Raw genomic sequence first — 17,167 nt, 5'->3', positions numbered from 1 at the left:
TATCATTGCAGCTTTGGTGTGTGGCTGCATAGTGAACAATGCAGTGCATGTGCATCGCTTTAAAGCCACTCTATATCAGTGCTAGCGAGCCGATGCAAGCATCCCAAAGGGAGCTGTTGTCAACAGCTTGTAGAATAACCCACTGCTCATAAAATGCCAAACAGAGCGTTGTGATGAACGTTAGGCCTGTTTTACCCTCTGGTGGCCAGTTCACGGCCTCGTAGGATGTGTGGTACAAACCTGGAAACCCCCTTATGAAAGAGCGCTTCGTGTTCTCTCAAACAGGCGGTGTGCACTTGCAGTGGCGATGTGTGAAATTCAGAGCTGGCCTGAACAGACCTCTTACCTGTGTCGACGTGTCGTAATCCCGCCTCCTACCCGATAAATGAACGGGTCATTAAAAGGTCGCCCATAGCTTCGTATGTGGCTCACGCAGGCGCTTGGCCTTGGATGAAGTCTTCTAATATCGATTTCTCTCTCTGATAAGGTGGGGGGCCATTTTTTAAATGGCTAGCCAGAACTAGTTAAGCATTCCAGCACAGGTACCCTGATGCCACCAGCTGCAGTACATTCTGGGGTGGGAGTGTAATGCCATTGCAACATCTGCTTCTTTAGTGTTAGTAATGTGGCTCTTAGAAATAGGCTAGTTAACAGAACAAACAAAACGTCTGTAAAATGTTTGTCTCAGTTCTGTATCGTTAGTGGCTTAGCTTGGCATCGCCTTCTGCACTATCTCGCGTACGTGCACGCGTACTGAATAAACCACAAATGTACCTCTAATACCAGTATTAGTCTGACCACACCCCTCATCAGCTTACCTTCATAAGCAGGTGTGTGGTCACCTGCTCTCCTCCTTCTCGCTTTCACCACAAGGAAGAGGTGCCTCGGTAGATCCCCACACTTGACACCATGATGGAAGAAATTGGATTAGGAACAGCTTGGGAAACAAGGATACGTTGACATCATATCTTTATTTTCTCTCTCACTATTTTCGAGAAAATACGGCGATATTGTCTTCGTACTGGAGTGTCTAGAAGATGATGATCATTCTACAAACCCTCCACCGGTTTTCGTATTGGGAGCACGCCGCTGCATGCTTCTCAACTGCAGTTCCTTGCTGTGTTTGTTGGGGTGAAACCTGTCAGGCCACAGCTGAACTGTCGGACATGCCGCTGTTGTGAGGAGCGGTGCGTTCCAGGTTGGGTGAGTAGTGTTTGCTGGCGGGCTCCACTTGTCTGTTAGTGCTATGGGGGCTACTAGACAAAGTTTATGGAAACCGGCCCCAGGCTAGGGTCCTTTGTTTAGCCGTCTAGGCGACAGAAGGCCTTGGTCTGGCGACCATTATAGTTTTAACTAGTGGGCCGCGACCATTGACACTGGTGATCCCTGTGTGTTCTGGACGAGTGGATTCTCTCTGTCACCGTGTTAAGACCCCATCTTTCATATCCAAATGAGAGTATTCCTTCACGAGGGGATATGTGCATGTAATGTGCGATAGCGGCAGATTCATGTTCAAAGTCAGCTATACAGGCCAGTTGGTACTGTGCTGATTCCGCCGGACGTGTTAATGTCACCGTTGTGAAGCGGTGTTGACGTCTTGTTTTCTCTTTTCTCTTAAAAAGTGAGGAGGGTTCAGAACGGCGGCCTGTCTGGGTGAGTGTTATGTCATTGTTTACATGTTCATAGCTTACGGTTAGCCGGTCGGTGGCCTGGCGCGGGGTAGCTTGGCTTCTCGCGCGCCGCCGGGAGCTCGCTCCTGATCGCGTGCGTCGTAGATCGGCGTCTCGCGAGCGGAAGCGATAGCACCCGATCGGTTGGAGCAGCCGTTAGCTTGATGCTATTCTGTTGAACGTGCTTTGATTTTTAACATGTTTTACACTCTTGACCACGACGTCATCCTTGACAGGGGATGTTCGTCAACCCTGCCTGAGCCTAGACGGGGATTGCGTCAACAAAGAGGGCTGTGTTCCACGGTGGCTTGTGACTGCACTTCGCTGATCTGCGTTCCGGGCAGGTACGGGGTTGGCCAGACCCTCATAACACGTCTTCTGGTTTTACCTTGCTAAATGTATTGTGAATGACGGTGTTTTTTCCCAAAACGTGTGTTGTTGCAATGCATTTGAGATACGTTGCGGGTTGTGTGTGAGCTGTTTTTGTCACTGGCAGTAGCTTCTCCGTGCAGGTCGTGATGTATTGATCTGGTTGTTGTGTGAGAAACATCATGGTGTTTATGTGTACCGTGTACTCACTACTAAGGCAACTAACCTATGAAGCTATGCTTGGTGACGAGTGAGTAAAAGAATGTTCTTTCTCAGACTGTAATGACAATGGACAGTGAGTTCACACATTAACAGGTTTTCCTGTTTTAACTGGCCGTATTGAGGGTAAAATAGGAGGATTGTGTTTTTCCCCCCCCGGTTCCCTGGGGACTTTATCACCTCCTATCAGACATGTTGTGCATTAATTGTGTCTTTTGTGTGGTAGGGATACGATGTAACTCTCAGCTTGATTGCTGAGGTTGTGCTAAATCTGCTGGAGAAACTTATTTCCTAAAGGGAAATTGGTTTGGTTGCTGTCATGTGTGCTTAAGCAAGGCCTGTGGTCGATACTAATCAAGAATGATGTATTCTCTCATTGTGATGATGATGGGTTGTGTGTGTCATGTGACCTACAACTGGGTTGTACTGGCCACAGAAGCACATGTGTATGTTGGACCGGGGTTCTTAGAGCCCTCTCTATTCTGTGTTTTTCCTTAGTAAAAATCAGATAGCAGGTTAGCTCGTGCGCTGTGTGGAGCTGTGAAACGCTTCATAGAGCTGACTATGACTGTGTCATATTCTCTTTTTGTCGTTACGTCGTATCATGGGTGTGGGGTCGTAAAGGGGTGAACTGGTAACCTTTCCTCTCCCCATTGTTCTGTCGGTCAGGGGTACACCCCCTGTCCTTCAAGGTTCCCGTCACGTGGCGGTTCGGCACGTTACGGGGGGGGGGGGGGGGGGGGGGGGGGGAGGGAGTTCCTGGTCCCACGGCCTGGTATATTGGGCGTGTGCACCGCAGGAATTCCCCCGCCATAGAGTACGTCACCGTGCGCGTCTCTGTTGGTAGGACTTCCGTGTGCTGTTCAGGTCCATGTGATGGATCTGTTTTCAGGGGGGGTGGTCAGGGCTCCTCCTCACCAAGCGCCTACTCAGGCCTTCTGTGAGTTCGGACTCCTTCTTCCATGTGATCCATGTGAGGAAGCCTCCATCAGAGTACAGAGCCTTCCTCCTCAGATTGTCAAAGTGAGTGGACCCTCTAGAAGGGTCCTTTTCTATTGTATGTATATTCGATTCAATTCGTTTATTGAGTGTGTATGGGTTCGGTGCCTCTTCCCCGGAGGCCCTAAAACCAGTTTTTTACATGGCTCAAGGTGCAATATATTCTTTTCAATCTGTACAGCTCGCGTGGGAAGTCTCTCTGGGGATCCCCGTCTCTTTCCTATGGGAGGGTGGTGGGATGTAAAAATGTGAACATTTTTTACCCCGGCTGTGTAGACTGGGATACATACTGTTGATGCTTCCTTCTTTCTATTCCAGAAGTGTTGGAGTTAGGGAGTGTCACACCCCTCTTGTCGTTCCCCTGGGCGCCTTGGGGATTCAATGACAGGTCTAAATAGCCTGTTCATTGATGGGGGTGTGTCCCGACGCACGTATAGTGCTAGCTCGCTGTAAACAGGCGATTGACTGGCACGCCTTAGTTGCTTGTGGTTGAAACAGCGTTTTTATAAAGCAACTGAGATGGGGGTTTTTCCTCTTCCGGCGACCACATCCCATGACCTGGGTGGGTTGTCGACGGATCCTCGTTCATGTCTGGGGGATGATGACGGGATGGATCTGAACATATGTAGTGGGGTCTCACGCCCTTGGGGTGGGCCACCAGGCGCGGTTCGTCCCGACGTCTGGGTGGCGCCTTCTTTTCATGTTAAGATCAACACGCATATCTGCCCTTCTCCTGGAGTAGGCATGTCGGCGTGGTTAGGGCACGGGACTGGTTCTGGTCACGCTGGTCCAGATCAGTTGAACCCGTTGTCCGCCGGGGATGCAGATCTGCTGTTCTGGTACCCTGAGGGACTTGGGCTTTTTTCAGGGGGAAAAATGCCAGGTCGGTCTGGGTGTCACAGGGTTAAGCGCTATGGAGACCCTGGTTGGGTATGTTTTTACTCAGCACTGTCGTCATGGCTTACAGCCATGCCATTCTGTACGCGCTCGATCTCGTCGGATCTCGGCCGCTACACAGGTTGGTCCTGGTTAGTACTTGGTTGGGAGACCGCCGGGGAATACCAGGTACGGTGTGCTTAGGGGCTGGTTCTCCATTGTTTTTCGCTCCTCTCTCACGCATGGCGAAGAGGGGCCTGTGGGGGTGGTTTTTTGACCTCCTCTGGTGACCCTGTGCTTCCCGTACCGCCAGGCCCGGTCCGAAGTGATGTTTGCGACCCGTAGGCCTGGGTTAACCCTTTTTGGAAACTGAAACACTTGTACTGCGGTATAGCCGGTGTATACCCGCAGGTGTGTTTTGGAGTTTTTTCTTGAGGGGTTATAGGAACAACCACCGCATTGGGTAACACCGAGGTGGTTGGTTCCCTGGTGTGTTGGAGCAGTGTCAACTCCCGGGTTCACCGGTTGAGGGTGCCCCTGCACGTTCATGACGTCTGCCAATCGTGTCAGCCTTCTCTGCCTCGACCCCTCTGGGTGGGGGTTGTTAAATGGAGGCTTGGTCATGCAACACCGCCAGCTTACGCTCCTTCCGCCGGGGCGGCTGTGTTCAGCTGTCCCCTCTGGCGCCTGTCTCGTCCGCAGTCTCCGGCTAGGGTTAACAGCCTGTTGCCTGGTTTTTCCCCGGTGCGCTGCCTGCTTCCGTTGGTTAGCCTTTTTTGTGTGCTTACGGCCATGCTGACTGCCTATTCTGCAGGGTCAGTGTGCCAGGCGGTGTACTATTGGGGGGACGGGGCCCGCTCGGCTTACTGGCCTGGTTGGTTCCGCCTGGGAATACCAGGTGCAGTAACTGAGGGGCCTTTGTCCGAATACGCTGGCGATGTGGGGGGCGGGGCACTACGTGCCCACCTGGTGGGGTCTTGATGCTGGCATCATGGACTTCTCCGGGCCCCCATTCCAGGGAGTCCAGTCCTTTTGGTGGGTCTGGGTCTTCCTTCGTGCTCCGCTGCTACGGCCTTGCCACGGGGTTGGGTTTGCCCTTGACCCCGTGATTCTGGGGGCAGTAACGAGGTTGTTCCTCCGTTCGTTCCCGGGTGGCATGCGGGTTGTGCGTGTGTGTAGTCGTGGGTCAAGCCACGGTCTGCTCACCCTGTGCGTTGAGTTGCTTGAGTGCCTCTTCGCACGGTCGGGTCCGTCGCCCTCCCGTGACGTCCCTAATAGGGGGGCTACCCTCCATTAGGGGGGGTCGGGGGGGCTCGGCCCTCCCTGTTCTGATGGTTTTGGGGGGCTGTCAGCGGGGTGTATTTGTCAGCCAAGTGGCTCCGCTTGGCCTCCCTTGTGCAGAAGGCGATGCCAAGCTAAGCCACTAACGATACAGAACGTTAGGTTATGACTATAACCAAGTTCTGTTAGTTAGGGGCGATGCTTGGCATCGGACGCCGCTGCAGCCCTTGTCCTCACCTTGTGGTGAAAGCTTGGGAAGGAGGAGAGCAGGTGACCACACACCTGCTTATGAAGGTAAGCTGATGAGGGGTGTGGTCAGACTAATACTGGTATTAGAGGTACATTTGTGGTTTATTCAGTACGCGTGCACGTACGCGAGATAGTGCAGAAGGCGATGCCAAGCATCGCCCCTAACTAACAGAACTTGGTTATAGTCATAACCTAACGTTAATATGCATGTTAAAAGGCCAAAATTACTGGTGTAGTGGTTAAAACCACATGTACTGTAGGCTACCGCTGCCCTACTCTGTCTCCCTCTCAGCCTCCCTACTGTCTAAATAAAGAACCTTCTCTCTTGTGTCTCCCCTGCTCTGTCTCCTTCCCAGCCTCCCTACGGTCTAAATAAAGAACCTTCTCTCTTGTGTCTCCCCTGCTCTGTCTCCTTCCCAGCCTCCCTACTGTCTAAATAAAGAACCTGCTCTCTTGTGTCTCCCCTGCTCTGTCTCCCTCTCAGCCTCCCTACGGTCTAAATAAAGAACCTTCTCTCTTGTGTCTCCCCTGCTCTGTCTCCCTCTCAGCCTCCCTACGGTCTAAATAAAGAACCTGCTCTCTTGTGTCTCCCCTGCTCTGTCTCCCTCTCAGCCTCCCTACTGTCTAAATAAAGAACCTGCTCTCTTGTGTCTCCCCTGCTCTGTCTCCCTCTCAGCCTCCCTACTGTCTAAATAAAGAACCTGCTCTCTTGTGTCTCCCCTGCTCTGTCTCCCTCTCAGCCTCCCTACTGTCTCAATAAAGAACCTGCTCTCTTGTGTCTCCCCTGCTCTGTCTCCCTCTCAGCCTCCCTACTGTCTAAATAAAGAACCTTCTCTCTTGTGTCTCCCCTGCTCTGTCTCCCTCTCAGCCTCCCTACTGTCTAAATAAAGAACCTGCTCTCTTGTGTCTCCCCTGCTTTGTCTCCCTCTCAGCCTCCCTACGGTCTAAATAAAGAACCTTCTCTCTTGTGTCTCCCCTGCTCTGTCTCCCTCTCAGCCTCCCTACTGTCTCAATAAAGAACCTTCTCTCTTGTGTCTCCCCTGCTCTGTCTCCCTCTCAGCCTCCCTACTGTCTAAATAAAGAACCTGCTCTCTTGTGTCTCCCCTGCTCTGTCTCCCTCTCAGCCTCCCTACTGTCTCAATAAAGAACCTTCTCTCTTGTGTCTCCCCTGCTCTGTCTCCCTCTCAGACTTCCTACTGTCTCAATACCTTCTCTCCTGCGTCTCCTCTATAATTGCAGTTAATAAATAATAATCTCCTAGCTTAAGTAGCTTCACCAAATTTTTCACAGGCAATGCTTTGAAGAGAGCAGAGGAGGAGAGTTATTATGCAGGGGCTGACTCCGTGTAATAGTGGCAGATCAGGAATCGGTGTGTGTGTGTGTGTGTGTGTGCATATAATTGTGTGTATGCTGTCTTTCCATTTGCGCTGTCTTTCCATTTGCTCAATATTAATATCCAAAGCGACTTACAAGTTCTGTACAACAAGTCAGCAGGAAGGGTACAAATCTTTCAGCTGAGTAACAATGTTCATCAAACTGCTGAAACTTGGGTGCTGCAGTGTTGAGTGCATATAGTAAAGACATATTAGTATAGTAGGAAGAGTGCATGATAGTATGAGACAGTAAGAAGGGACATTTTTTTTTTTTTTTTTTTTTACAAAATTTCAGATATTGATTGAAGAAGTGTGTTTTTAGTCAACGGCGAAAGATTGGTCGGATTTCGGCTGCGTTGTGGAGCGAGGACAGAGAATAGGTGGCTTTTCTTTGATGACCCCCCTGGAGCTCGGATAGGAGTAGGTCTGAGGCAGCCAGAGGTGATGTAGAGCGGACAGATGTAGATTGGAGGGGTCTTGATGGTGTGTAGTTAGAGACCACTGACCGGAGGTAGGCGGGAGCCGCTCTCTTTGCTGTGCGATATGCCAGGTCGAGGACCTTGAAGCAGGTTTGTGCGGTGAAGGAGAGCCAGTGCAGGTCCCTAAGAAGTGGGGTAACAGGCTGACTTTGGTAGGTTGGAGATCAGACGGGCGGCTGCGTTCTGAATGAGTTGAAGAGGCTTGGTGGTGATAGTCGGTAGACCAGCGAGCAGTGCATTGCAGTAGTCGAGGCGAGACATGACTGTTGATTGGACAAGGAGTTGAGTGGCTTCTTTTGTCAGGAAGGGGCGGATTGCTCAGGAGGAATCTGCAGGTTCTGGTCGTTGAGGCGATGTGAGCGGAGTAGTTCAGCCGATCGTCAAGGACTACACCAAGGTTCTTAATGGTCGGGGACGAGGCCACGGCTACATTTTCCACTGTTATGGAAAGGTCGGTCAGCGGGAAGGATTTGGCCTGCATGATTTGCTTAGGTTCAGTTTGAGGTGGAGATGTCGGACAGACAGGCCGAGATTTACTCAGAGACATGGATATCTCAGGGAGGAAAGGAGAGGAATAGTTGAGTGTCATCGGCATAGCAATGATACGAGAAGGCATGAGAGGTGATGATGTTACCCAGAGATTTGGTGGAGAAGAGGAGGGATCCAAGGACCGAGCCCTGTGGGACACCCACCTGAAGGGGGCAGGGGGCCGACAGGGTCCATCTCCATGATACTTGGTAGGAGCGGTCAGTCGTCGAGGTGGGGTTCATGGTTGGTTTTTTTTATGAGCAGTGTGACTCTGGCTTGTTTTAAGGAGGTGTGAACCACCCCAGAGTTGAGGGGGGGAGGAGTTGATGATTGCCGTTAGAAATGGGAGGATGTCTGGACCTGGTGCTATGGTCTGGAGGAGTGGGGAGTGTATCGGGTCCAGCTGGCATGTAGTGGGATGGTTCAACGTTACCAGTGTCAAGGCCTCGGCGTCTGTAATGGGTACAGAGTAAATGATGAAGTTCTCGATTCAGCATTTTGAATGCAAAGTCTTCGACAGAGAGAGAGGAGGGGGGAGGGGTGGAGGAGGAGTGAGGAGGGAGGACATGGTGGCGTGCAGTTTGCGAAGGTTCTTAGCCGAGGCCTCGATCTTATGGTGAAAGCAATACGCTTTGGTAGTAGTAGGTAGTAGTTGTGATAGGTGGTGCTGTCACCAGTGAGGCGTGACTTTCTATACTTCTATACTCGGCCGCTCTCAGGACCTGTCTTTCTTCTCTCACTGCATCCGACGGCCATGGACTGGGTGGGGAACGGTGGGCAGGCCTCTCTGCGAGGGGACAGAGCTTGTTGAAGGAGGTTGAGAGGGCTGAGAGGAGGGTGGAGGTTGCCGTATCTGTGGGGAGAGCAGAGAAAGTCTCACTCAAAGGTAGAGCGGATAGGATGTGTGAGGATAGGGTGGAGGGGGATAGGGAGCACAGGTGGTGTCTGACTGAGACAGTACTGGTTGGGGTGGGTGATTTGGGGTTAAGCATAAGAGTTAGCATAAGTAGTCAGATACATGGAGGGGACCGTGGTGTTAATGAGTGGGAGGCATGACAGTGGGAGTCAGGTCAAAGGATTGTAGGAGAGACACCACTGTGTCTGACTGAGCCGAGTCAGGCAGGTTGAAATCATCCATTAGAATGAGGGGGGTGCTATCTTCTGGGAAAGAGCTTAGAAGCATGTCCAGGTCGTCTGGGAAATGATCAAGGGGACCTGGAGGGCGATGGAGAGTAACAATGGTGATATTTAATGGATTAGAGACAGATACTGCATGATATTCGAGAGAGGAGAGTGACAGAGCTGGATGTGATATTGAGTTTGTAGACCATGAGGGAGAGGTCAAAAGACCAGTGCCTCCACCACGTCTGGAAGGTTGTGGTGTGTGAGAGAAGTTAGTTTGTAGATAAGGCTGCCGGTGTTGTCGAATTATCTGGCGTTATCCAGGTCTCAGTAAGAGCCAGAAGCTGGAGGTTTTTACTATGGGCATATGCAGTCATGAAGACGTTTCCAGCAGAGAGACCGGTTTAGTAACTTTGTGGTTGCTTACATCGCACAATAACTGGACTGAGTTGTCAAGGTTATGGCAATAGCAGCTTGTGGTTGAAAAACACCTCAGCTCATGGTGAACACTTTCTGCTCCCCTCGCCCTTTGCTGGGACACAACAAGGCGCTACACATTTTTGACAAAAGTTTCAAAACCTGTAGCTAGAGAATATGAGACTCCTGCGGCAATTCATCTCCACCATATGACCGCGTAGCAGCAAATACCACAAGTAACTGTGGCTGTGGAATGTGCTGACTCCTGTTAACTCATCCTATAGGCAATGACTGGTCAGTGCACTGCGTCTGTGGGGGTCATCCAGGGCCGAGAAGGATATGGCTGTCACCCCCTCTTCCCGCCCCTCACCTCCCCTCCCCTAGGGCATAAGCAATGAATGGTGGTGGTGGTGGGGTCGGGGTGGGGGCCGGAAGTCTCTTTTCAAACAGAGGTTTAAGGTCTGGAACACTATATTGTTGATCTACCTTGTGTGTTAAGTGTCTGTCTCTCCGCATTTCCTCTCCCCTCAGTTCTCATGTTTCCCCCCCCTCCTCTCTATCTCTCTTTCTCTCCATCACCTTATCCTAACCCCCTCTCTTTTTTTCTTCCGCTCTCCTCCTTTCCCTCCTACAACTCTCTCGTTCCTTCCTTCCATCTCTCTCTCTCTCTCCATCACATCATCCTAACCCCTTCTCTTTTTTCTTCCGCTCTCCTCCCTTCCCTCCTACAACTCTCTCGTTCCTTCCATCTCTCTCTCTCTCTCTCTGTCTCTCCATCACCTCATCCTAACCCCTTCTCTTTTTTTCTTCCGCTCTCCTCCCTTCCCTCCTACAACTCTCTCATTCCTTCAATCTCTCTCTCTCTCTCTCTCTCTCTCTCTCTCTCTCTCTCTCTCTCTCTCTCTCTCTCTCTCTCCTCGTCTCTCTCTCTCTCTCTCTCTCTCTCTCTCTCTCATCTCTCTCTCTCCTCTCTCTCTCTCCTCTCTCCTCTCTCTCTCTCTCTCTACTCTCTCTCTCTCTCTCTCTCTCTCTCTCTCTCTCTCTCTCCCTCCCTCCCTCCCTCCCTCCCCGGCTGGCCGCCCAGGGCCTCATTGCAGCTGCCACTCAACCCTCATCCAGACCCTGAAAGCCACCCCTCTCCTCCCAAACCCCCCACCTCCGCTGACATTCCTAATGAAGCAGGATTATGTGGTGTGGACAACTGATCTGGATGAGAATGTCCTTAATTTCCCTAATAGTGAAGATAAGAAGTGTGGTTGATATAATCTGACCCCTGATCTGTGGCTGTGGCTACTGTAGCTCAAACCGGAGATAACTATGCACGCTATCCGGGACACCCCAAATACACACACACACACACACACACACACACACACACACACACACACACACACACACACACACGCGCACACACACACACACAAACACACACACAGTCAGTTTAATGCACTCGTTGTCTTTTTCTTCTTTTGTTCTAAATGGCAGCAGAGGCAGGCAGTTCTCTCCTGGAGGCTAAAAGAGAGGTGTGGAGAAGACGGATCATTCTGACACTCTGTCACTGTGTATGTGTGTGTGTGTGGAATACAAGAACTCAGCAGCCCAGGCAGAGACCCACCTCTCCTTCTCCCTCTCTTTTTTTCCTCTTCTCTCATTTTCTATTTCTATTTGTCTCTGATCTCTCTCATCCTCTTGTAATTTCCTGTACCATCTAGTTTGCGCCTCTTGATCATAATATGAAGCTTTGTGTCACTACCTTGAGATATAAAAAAATATTAGAAAAAGAAAACAGAATTAACAAGAAGAATTTAATGACAGAATGAAAACACCCACACACATTGGATCTCTCTCTCTCTCTCTCTCTCTCTCTCTCTCTCTCTCTCTCTCTTTTATCTCTTTCCCACACACAAATACATTCCCCCTGCATTTCCTGTTTGATTTGACACCTGTGTTCCCATGGCTGGAACCAACCCGATTGACTCACGCTCAGTAGGGAGTCTGGGCTTCGGCCCTCCGACCCCTGACATCATCAACAGGTGCCAGCACCTGTCCCTACAATGACACAGCCTTCACAATTTATGCTCGCTTTCTCCCTGTCTCTCTCTCTCTCTCTCTCTCTCTCTCTCTCTCTCTCTCTCTCTCTCTCTCTCTCTCTCTCTCTCTCTCTCTCACAAGACCTTGGCTGCTGCAGGGGCGGTGTTGTTTGTGTGTGTGCATGTTTGAGTGTGTTTGTGTGTCAGTGTGTTTGTGTACGTGCATATGTATGTGGATTTTCCCTTGGCTTGCACATTTGTAGCACCCAAAAACAACTGTAGAACTAATGCACCAGCTGCTCCGTGAAGAGCGTGCATGTAACTGTGTGTGTGTATGTGTGAGTCTGCATTTAGGAGTTTACAGTATGTGTGTGATCTACTGTACATTCCAGCATATATCTCACAGTGTTTGTATGGGTGTATGTATCCGTACCGAACCATTTCAGTACACGCTGTGTACTGAACAAATGCAGCGGTACTAACGGAACGCACATGCAGATTTTTTTTTGTCTGTGCAGAATTTTACTCAAAACTCCAAATTCACCCATACCCAAAATATATGCTTGTAACACAGCAAGGTTATTACTGAAAATTTCCATATTTTTCTTATTCGCCAAATAACACACAAACACACCAACTTTCTTCCGTGCGACTTTCACTCACAGTTGATCCGAGATAAAAACGAAAACACACAACATGCTTTTGCTTAGCTCCTCTCCAGTCGAGCTGCTGCGGTGTTTAAATCCAAAATATTGATAAATCCTCTGCCATTGTTGTGTAACATGTCATCTCTTTTCTAGAGTCTTCGTTCTCTGCTTCACGTGACATTAAATCTACTCTAGAAGTGAAACTGGGGGCACCTACGCGGCCGACCCGGGTTTGATCCCAGCTCCCGTCGTTATTTGTCGCATGTCCTCCCCACCTCTCCTCCCGTTCGCCCTCTCCTCTGTCGGTCCTGCGTGACCAATAAAGCTGTAAAAATGCTAAAATAATTTAAAAATAAAAAAGAAGTGAAACTGAAACTTAACAAGCATACACCGGTGGGGGCGGTAGGCAATTAATTTACTCAGTGGATGCCTGAACACAGAATGACACTGGTATCACTGACTACCGTGGCAAGCCTAGGAACTAAGTATAATTTATATAAAAAGTATAAAATATCATTCTATTTAATAATAATAATTATAATAATTATTATAAATAGGGGCGGCTAGGTGGTGTAGTGGGCAAGGCACTCGCCACCAATGTAGAGACGCTGGGTTCGCGTGTTCGAATCCAGCTCTCCACATTGTTTTCAGTTTAGCTGGTCGTCCGCAGTAATACACATTGGCCGTATTACGGGGAGGGAAACTGAAGGGTGGGGATCGGGCGTTGTGGACAGCGACTCCTACAGGTCGGTTGGTGCGCCTGCGCAGTAGAATCAGGAAGTGTCGGGGGCAGCGTGAGCCTCCCACGCGTTACTCCTCGCCACTGAGAGATCGAGCTGCGCAGGTGAAAAGATGCGACTGCTGTTACCTCAAGTACCGGAGGGGACTTGTGCTATGTATGACTTAGTCCACATTGCAGCCGGCTTGTGGGAGGCAAGAAACAGCGTTCGTGACAGGGGAGGGTTGAATTGGATGATACGAAATTGGGATGGGAGAAAATATAGAAAATGGGAGAAAAAGTGGATCAAAAAAAAAAAATTATTATAAATATACAATGATTATTATAAATAAATTTTTTCCTGTTGTACCGAACTCGTACTGAACCGTGACCCCAAAACCGAGGTACGTACCAAACCATGGCTTCTGTGTACCATTACACCCCTAGTAGCCACCCTGCCTTTCACCAGTGTTAATTTAGTCAACAAAAATGATGACTAAATATGGTCGTCAACGAAGCTTTTCCCCCTGACGATGTGACACTAATGTGACGAAATTATTCATGCTATGTCGTTGACTAAAAACGACGACACAAAATGTAGTTTGCAAAATAAAATCTTGCTAAAGGTTTATTCAACATCAACTTCAATTTTACTTGCTACTTGCTAGCTAACAGGAACTTGTTTGCCGACAGGAAAGTAACAAACATAATTGTCAATGCAGAACCCTTATCCCCAACACATCGTTCTGTGGGTGTGTGTCGCTCTAATTGTATGGTCTTAGGGCCACCACTGTTATGCTGGGGGTGTTGTTTCCCCCGGGAGATATGGGAGCATGTTATGTTGTTGTTGTGAAGCTAGCGTATTAGGAGGTAGGCAGCTGTGTTGTGTATGAGAAGGGAATTATCAACCTGTAAAACCCCATATTGAGCTGGAAATAAAGCACCATACAGAAAAGGAAACTCCTCTTTCTTCCCTACATTACTGCATGATGGATCGCTACATTATGTTGATCCACCACAATAGAACACATTAAATAGCTTACATAAGTCTAACCAGCCAGCACTAACGTTAGCTTTTTTGCTCACACCAATTTATGAGGCTGTAACTGAGTGGCGAGCCTAAACAAAAAATACTAAATCGAGAATAAACGAAGACTAAAATGCTCAGACCTGTAGTTGACTAAAACTGACTAAACGAAAAATAAATGAAGGTGACTAAATATGATGAAAACGGAAAAAGAGCATTTGACACATGACTAAAACTAAAATAAAAAATAACTGACGAAATTAACACTGCCTTCCACACACAGTAATCCATCAAAACATTAGCGTCAAATATATTTATCTGACAAGTCATGCTGCTGCACTGTCATCACTTTGACACAGATGGCTACACTGACACCCGCTAGTCCCAGATCAGCTCCACATGAAAGTCCTATCAAAGATACAATTAGGATTCTAACGCTACACTGATCTCAGAACCCCCTTAGCCAGCAACATTCCTCCAACAACCTTCTCTAAAACTCTACGTTGACGAGGCCCGCCGGCACTTCATATTATAAGGTCCAGGGAGGAGAGAGGGGAGGCCGGCATGGTAATAACCCCCCAGAGGAGCTCTGAGGGTGGGGTAAAGCTCCAGGGTGAGTCTGGCTTTGGTTGGAGAACTACTGAAGCTGTCAGCTTGCCATTTTGTGTGAGATAGGAGAGGCTTGTGACATCATCGCTACCCATCACTAATCTGCCTCTCCAAGGCTCCACATTCAGAAGGGGCTCGTGGAACAAAATGTCCGGGACTTAACCCAGTAGGGACAGGCAAGGTTATTCTAATATATTAACTATTTTAAATGACGTAAGTATTCGACTAACAGATATATATATTTTGTATCCACTTTTTCTCCTCTTTTTCTATTTTTTCTCCCATCCCAATTCCACTGTGCCAATTCTCCCCTCCCCTGTCTTGAACGTCGCTCTTATATGCCCCCCACTGGCCGGTTGTAGGGAGTATAGAAGCCTTGCATCACGTGTCCCCTCTGATACACGAGGAGGCAGCCTGTCACCTCTTTTCACCTGCCAGCGCGGACTCTCATTGGCGAGGTGTAACGTGTGGGAGGCTCACACTACCCCCGCCATTTCCTGTCTCTGCTGTGCAGGCGTCCCCAATCGACCTGTAGGAGTCGCTGATTACCACCCATCGACTTCCACCCGCTAACTCTGCCAATTGAGTTAGTATGACGACTGGCCCAAGCCGGAGGCAACCGAACCCGGTGTCTCTTGCGTTGGTGACGAGCGCAATGTCCGCTGCGCCACCCAGCCGCCCTTTGACTAACAGATTTTTTAACAGCCTATTAGAATATTGATAGGTCTTCAAACGCCCATCCCCGATACCTAGTTGACTCTGACAATGTCAACACACTATTGTAAATAAGCGCCCCCTGGTGGCGAGTTATTGATGACGGGCAGCCATGGGACCACATGTATTCAATGCTCACATACACCTGATTCAAGAGTCAGCTCCCGAAGGGGTGGTAGCGAGGCCGTCAACGATGCTTTTATGCACAGTATCAATACTCGGCGGGTTCAAGAGCAGTCAAGGACAACCTTTTACTGGAGGCGACCATATTGTATCCGTATTGAAATGTTTTGAATACACAATTGCAAACGTGTCAAACTGTCAAATGTGCACTTATGTCTGTAATTAATAGGTTAGATAACACAAGAATATAAAGTCCTTTGATCTTGGAAAACCTCACTCACTTGTAAAATGACCCCGGACTTCGATAGATAGATGTTCTTTTCTGCAATGACATGACAGAGATGTAGCCTGCTACACCCAACCAGGTCAAATTACATAAATATATTCATGGACAGAAGAGGGGTCTGGAAATCGCTCATCGTCGCTGATAATGAATTATTAAGGCAATCAGTACCGTCGGAGCCACAAGCTTAACAACAGAAGAGAAGTTACTCCTACCACAATGCATTGCACACCCCGCCGGTGTCCAACATTATCCACCCCGGTGTCCAACATTATCCACCCCAGTGTCCAACATTATCCACCCCAGTGTCCAACATTATCCACCCCGGTGTCCAACATTATCCACCCCAGTGTCCAACATTATCCACCCCAGTGTCCAACATTATCCACCCCGGTGTCCAACATTATCCACCCCAGTGTCCAACATTATCCACATCACTGTCCAACATTATCCACCCCGGTGTCCAACATTATCCACCCCAGTGTCCAACATTATCCACCCCAGTGTCCAACATTATCCACATCACTGTCCAACATTATCCACCCCAGTGTCCAACATTATCCACCCTGGTGTCCAACATTATCCACCCCGGTGTCCAACATTATCCACCCCGGTGTCCAACATTATCCACCCCAGTGTCCAACATTATCCACCCCGGTGTCCAACATTATCCACCCCGGTGTCCAACATTATCCACCCCAGTGTCCAACATTATCCACATCACTGTCCAACATCATCTACACCCCAGTGTCCAACATTATCCACCCCGGTGTCCAACATTATCCACCCCGGTGTCCAACATTATCCACCCCAGTGTCCAACATTATCCACATCACTGTCCAACATCATCTACACCCCAAGTGTCCAACATGTAAATTATTCTTCATCCGTAGGGGTCAGATATTTTTAATAATCTATAAAAAAAATTACATATTTTGCTGCATGAGAGATGAAAAAAACAAGTCCACTGTCGGGTTGGGAGTGGAATTGGACTGCTGGGAAGTTGCTAGTGTCGCTCTCACCCCGCATGATCTTAGCCCTGGAGCAAGGCAGGGCAAACATGCTCAACAGTCTGTGGTAAAGTAAGCGGCACAAATGCATGTCCTAGCCTGATAGAAAAGCAAGTGTTACCTTTGTCCAAGGAGGCATCTGGAGAGTTGAAGTCCATCAGGCTGCTGATGTCACTCTGGTAAAACAGATCTGTCGCCGGCGGCTTCTGCCTCGGGTGGAGAGAGGGGTCTGCAGAGGGGAGGAAACACGATTATAGGAACCTTCTGATTACTATGCAGTGTGTGGTTTGTGTGTGTGGTGTGCGGTGTGGTGTGTATGTGTGTGTGTGTGGTGTGGTGTGTGTGTGGGTTTGTGTCCTGAGAGAGCACGTTCTACGACAGGTGCACAGGAGACAAGACTGGTAGCCGACTAAATGTTTTGTTT

General features: G+C 49.2%; 1 protein-coding gene across 4 annotated transcripts in view; it reads right to left on the bottom strand.

Annotated features, from left to right (window-relative positions):
• Positions 1-16,967, bottom strand: part of LOC311244283 (kazrin-like) — a 186,375-nt gene extending 169,408 nt beyond the window's left edge. For all 4 annotated transcript variants that reach the window (XR_014620686.1, XM_084333723.1, XM_084333722.1 and 1 more), the window contains exon 1: positions 16,865-16,967. Coding sequence is in view for 3 of the 4 variants with exons in the window: in XM_084333723.1 (XP_084189849.1) it covers positions 16,865-16,901 (37 nt within the window). In the remaining variant the exon portion in view is untranslated. The remainder of the gene's footprint in view (positions 1-16,864) is intronic.
• Positions 16,968-17,167: the final 200 nt, after the last annotated feature.

This window comes from Notolepis coatsorum (assembly GCF_963971535.1).
Source record: "Notolepis coatsorum genome assembly, chromosome: 17".
NCBI classification, from domain to species: Eukaryota; Metazoa; Chordata; class Actinopteri; order Aulopiformes; family Paralepididae; genus Notolepis; species Notolepis coatsorum.
The sequence above is the reverse complement of the archived record's forward strand: the minus strand, read 5'-3'. Positions and strand labels throughout refer to the sequence as shown.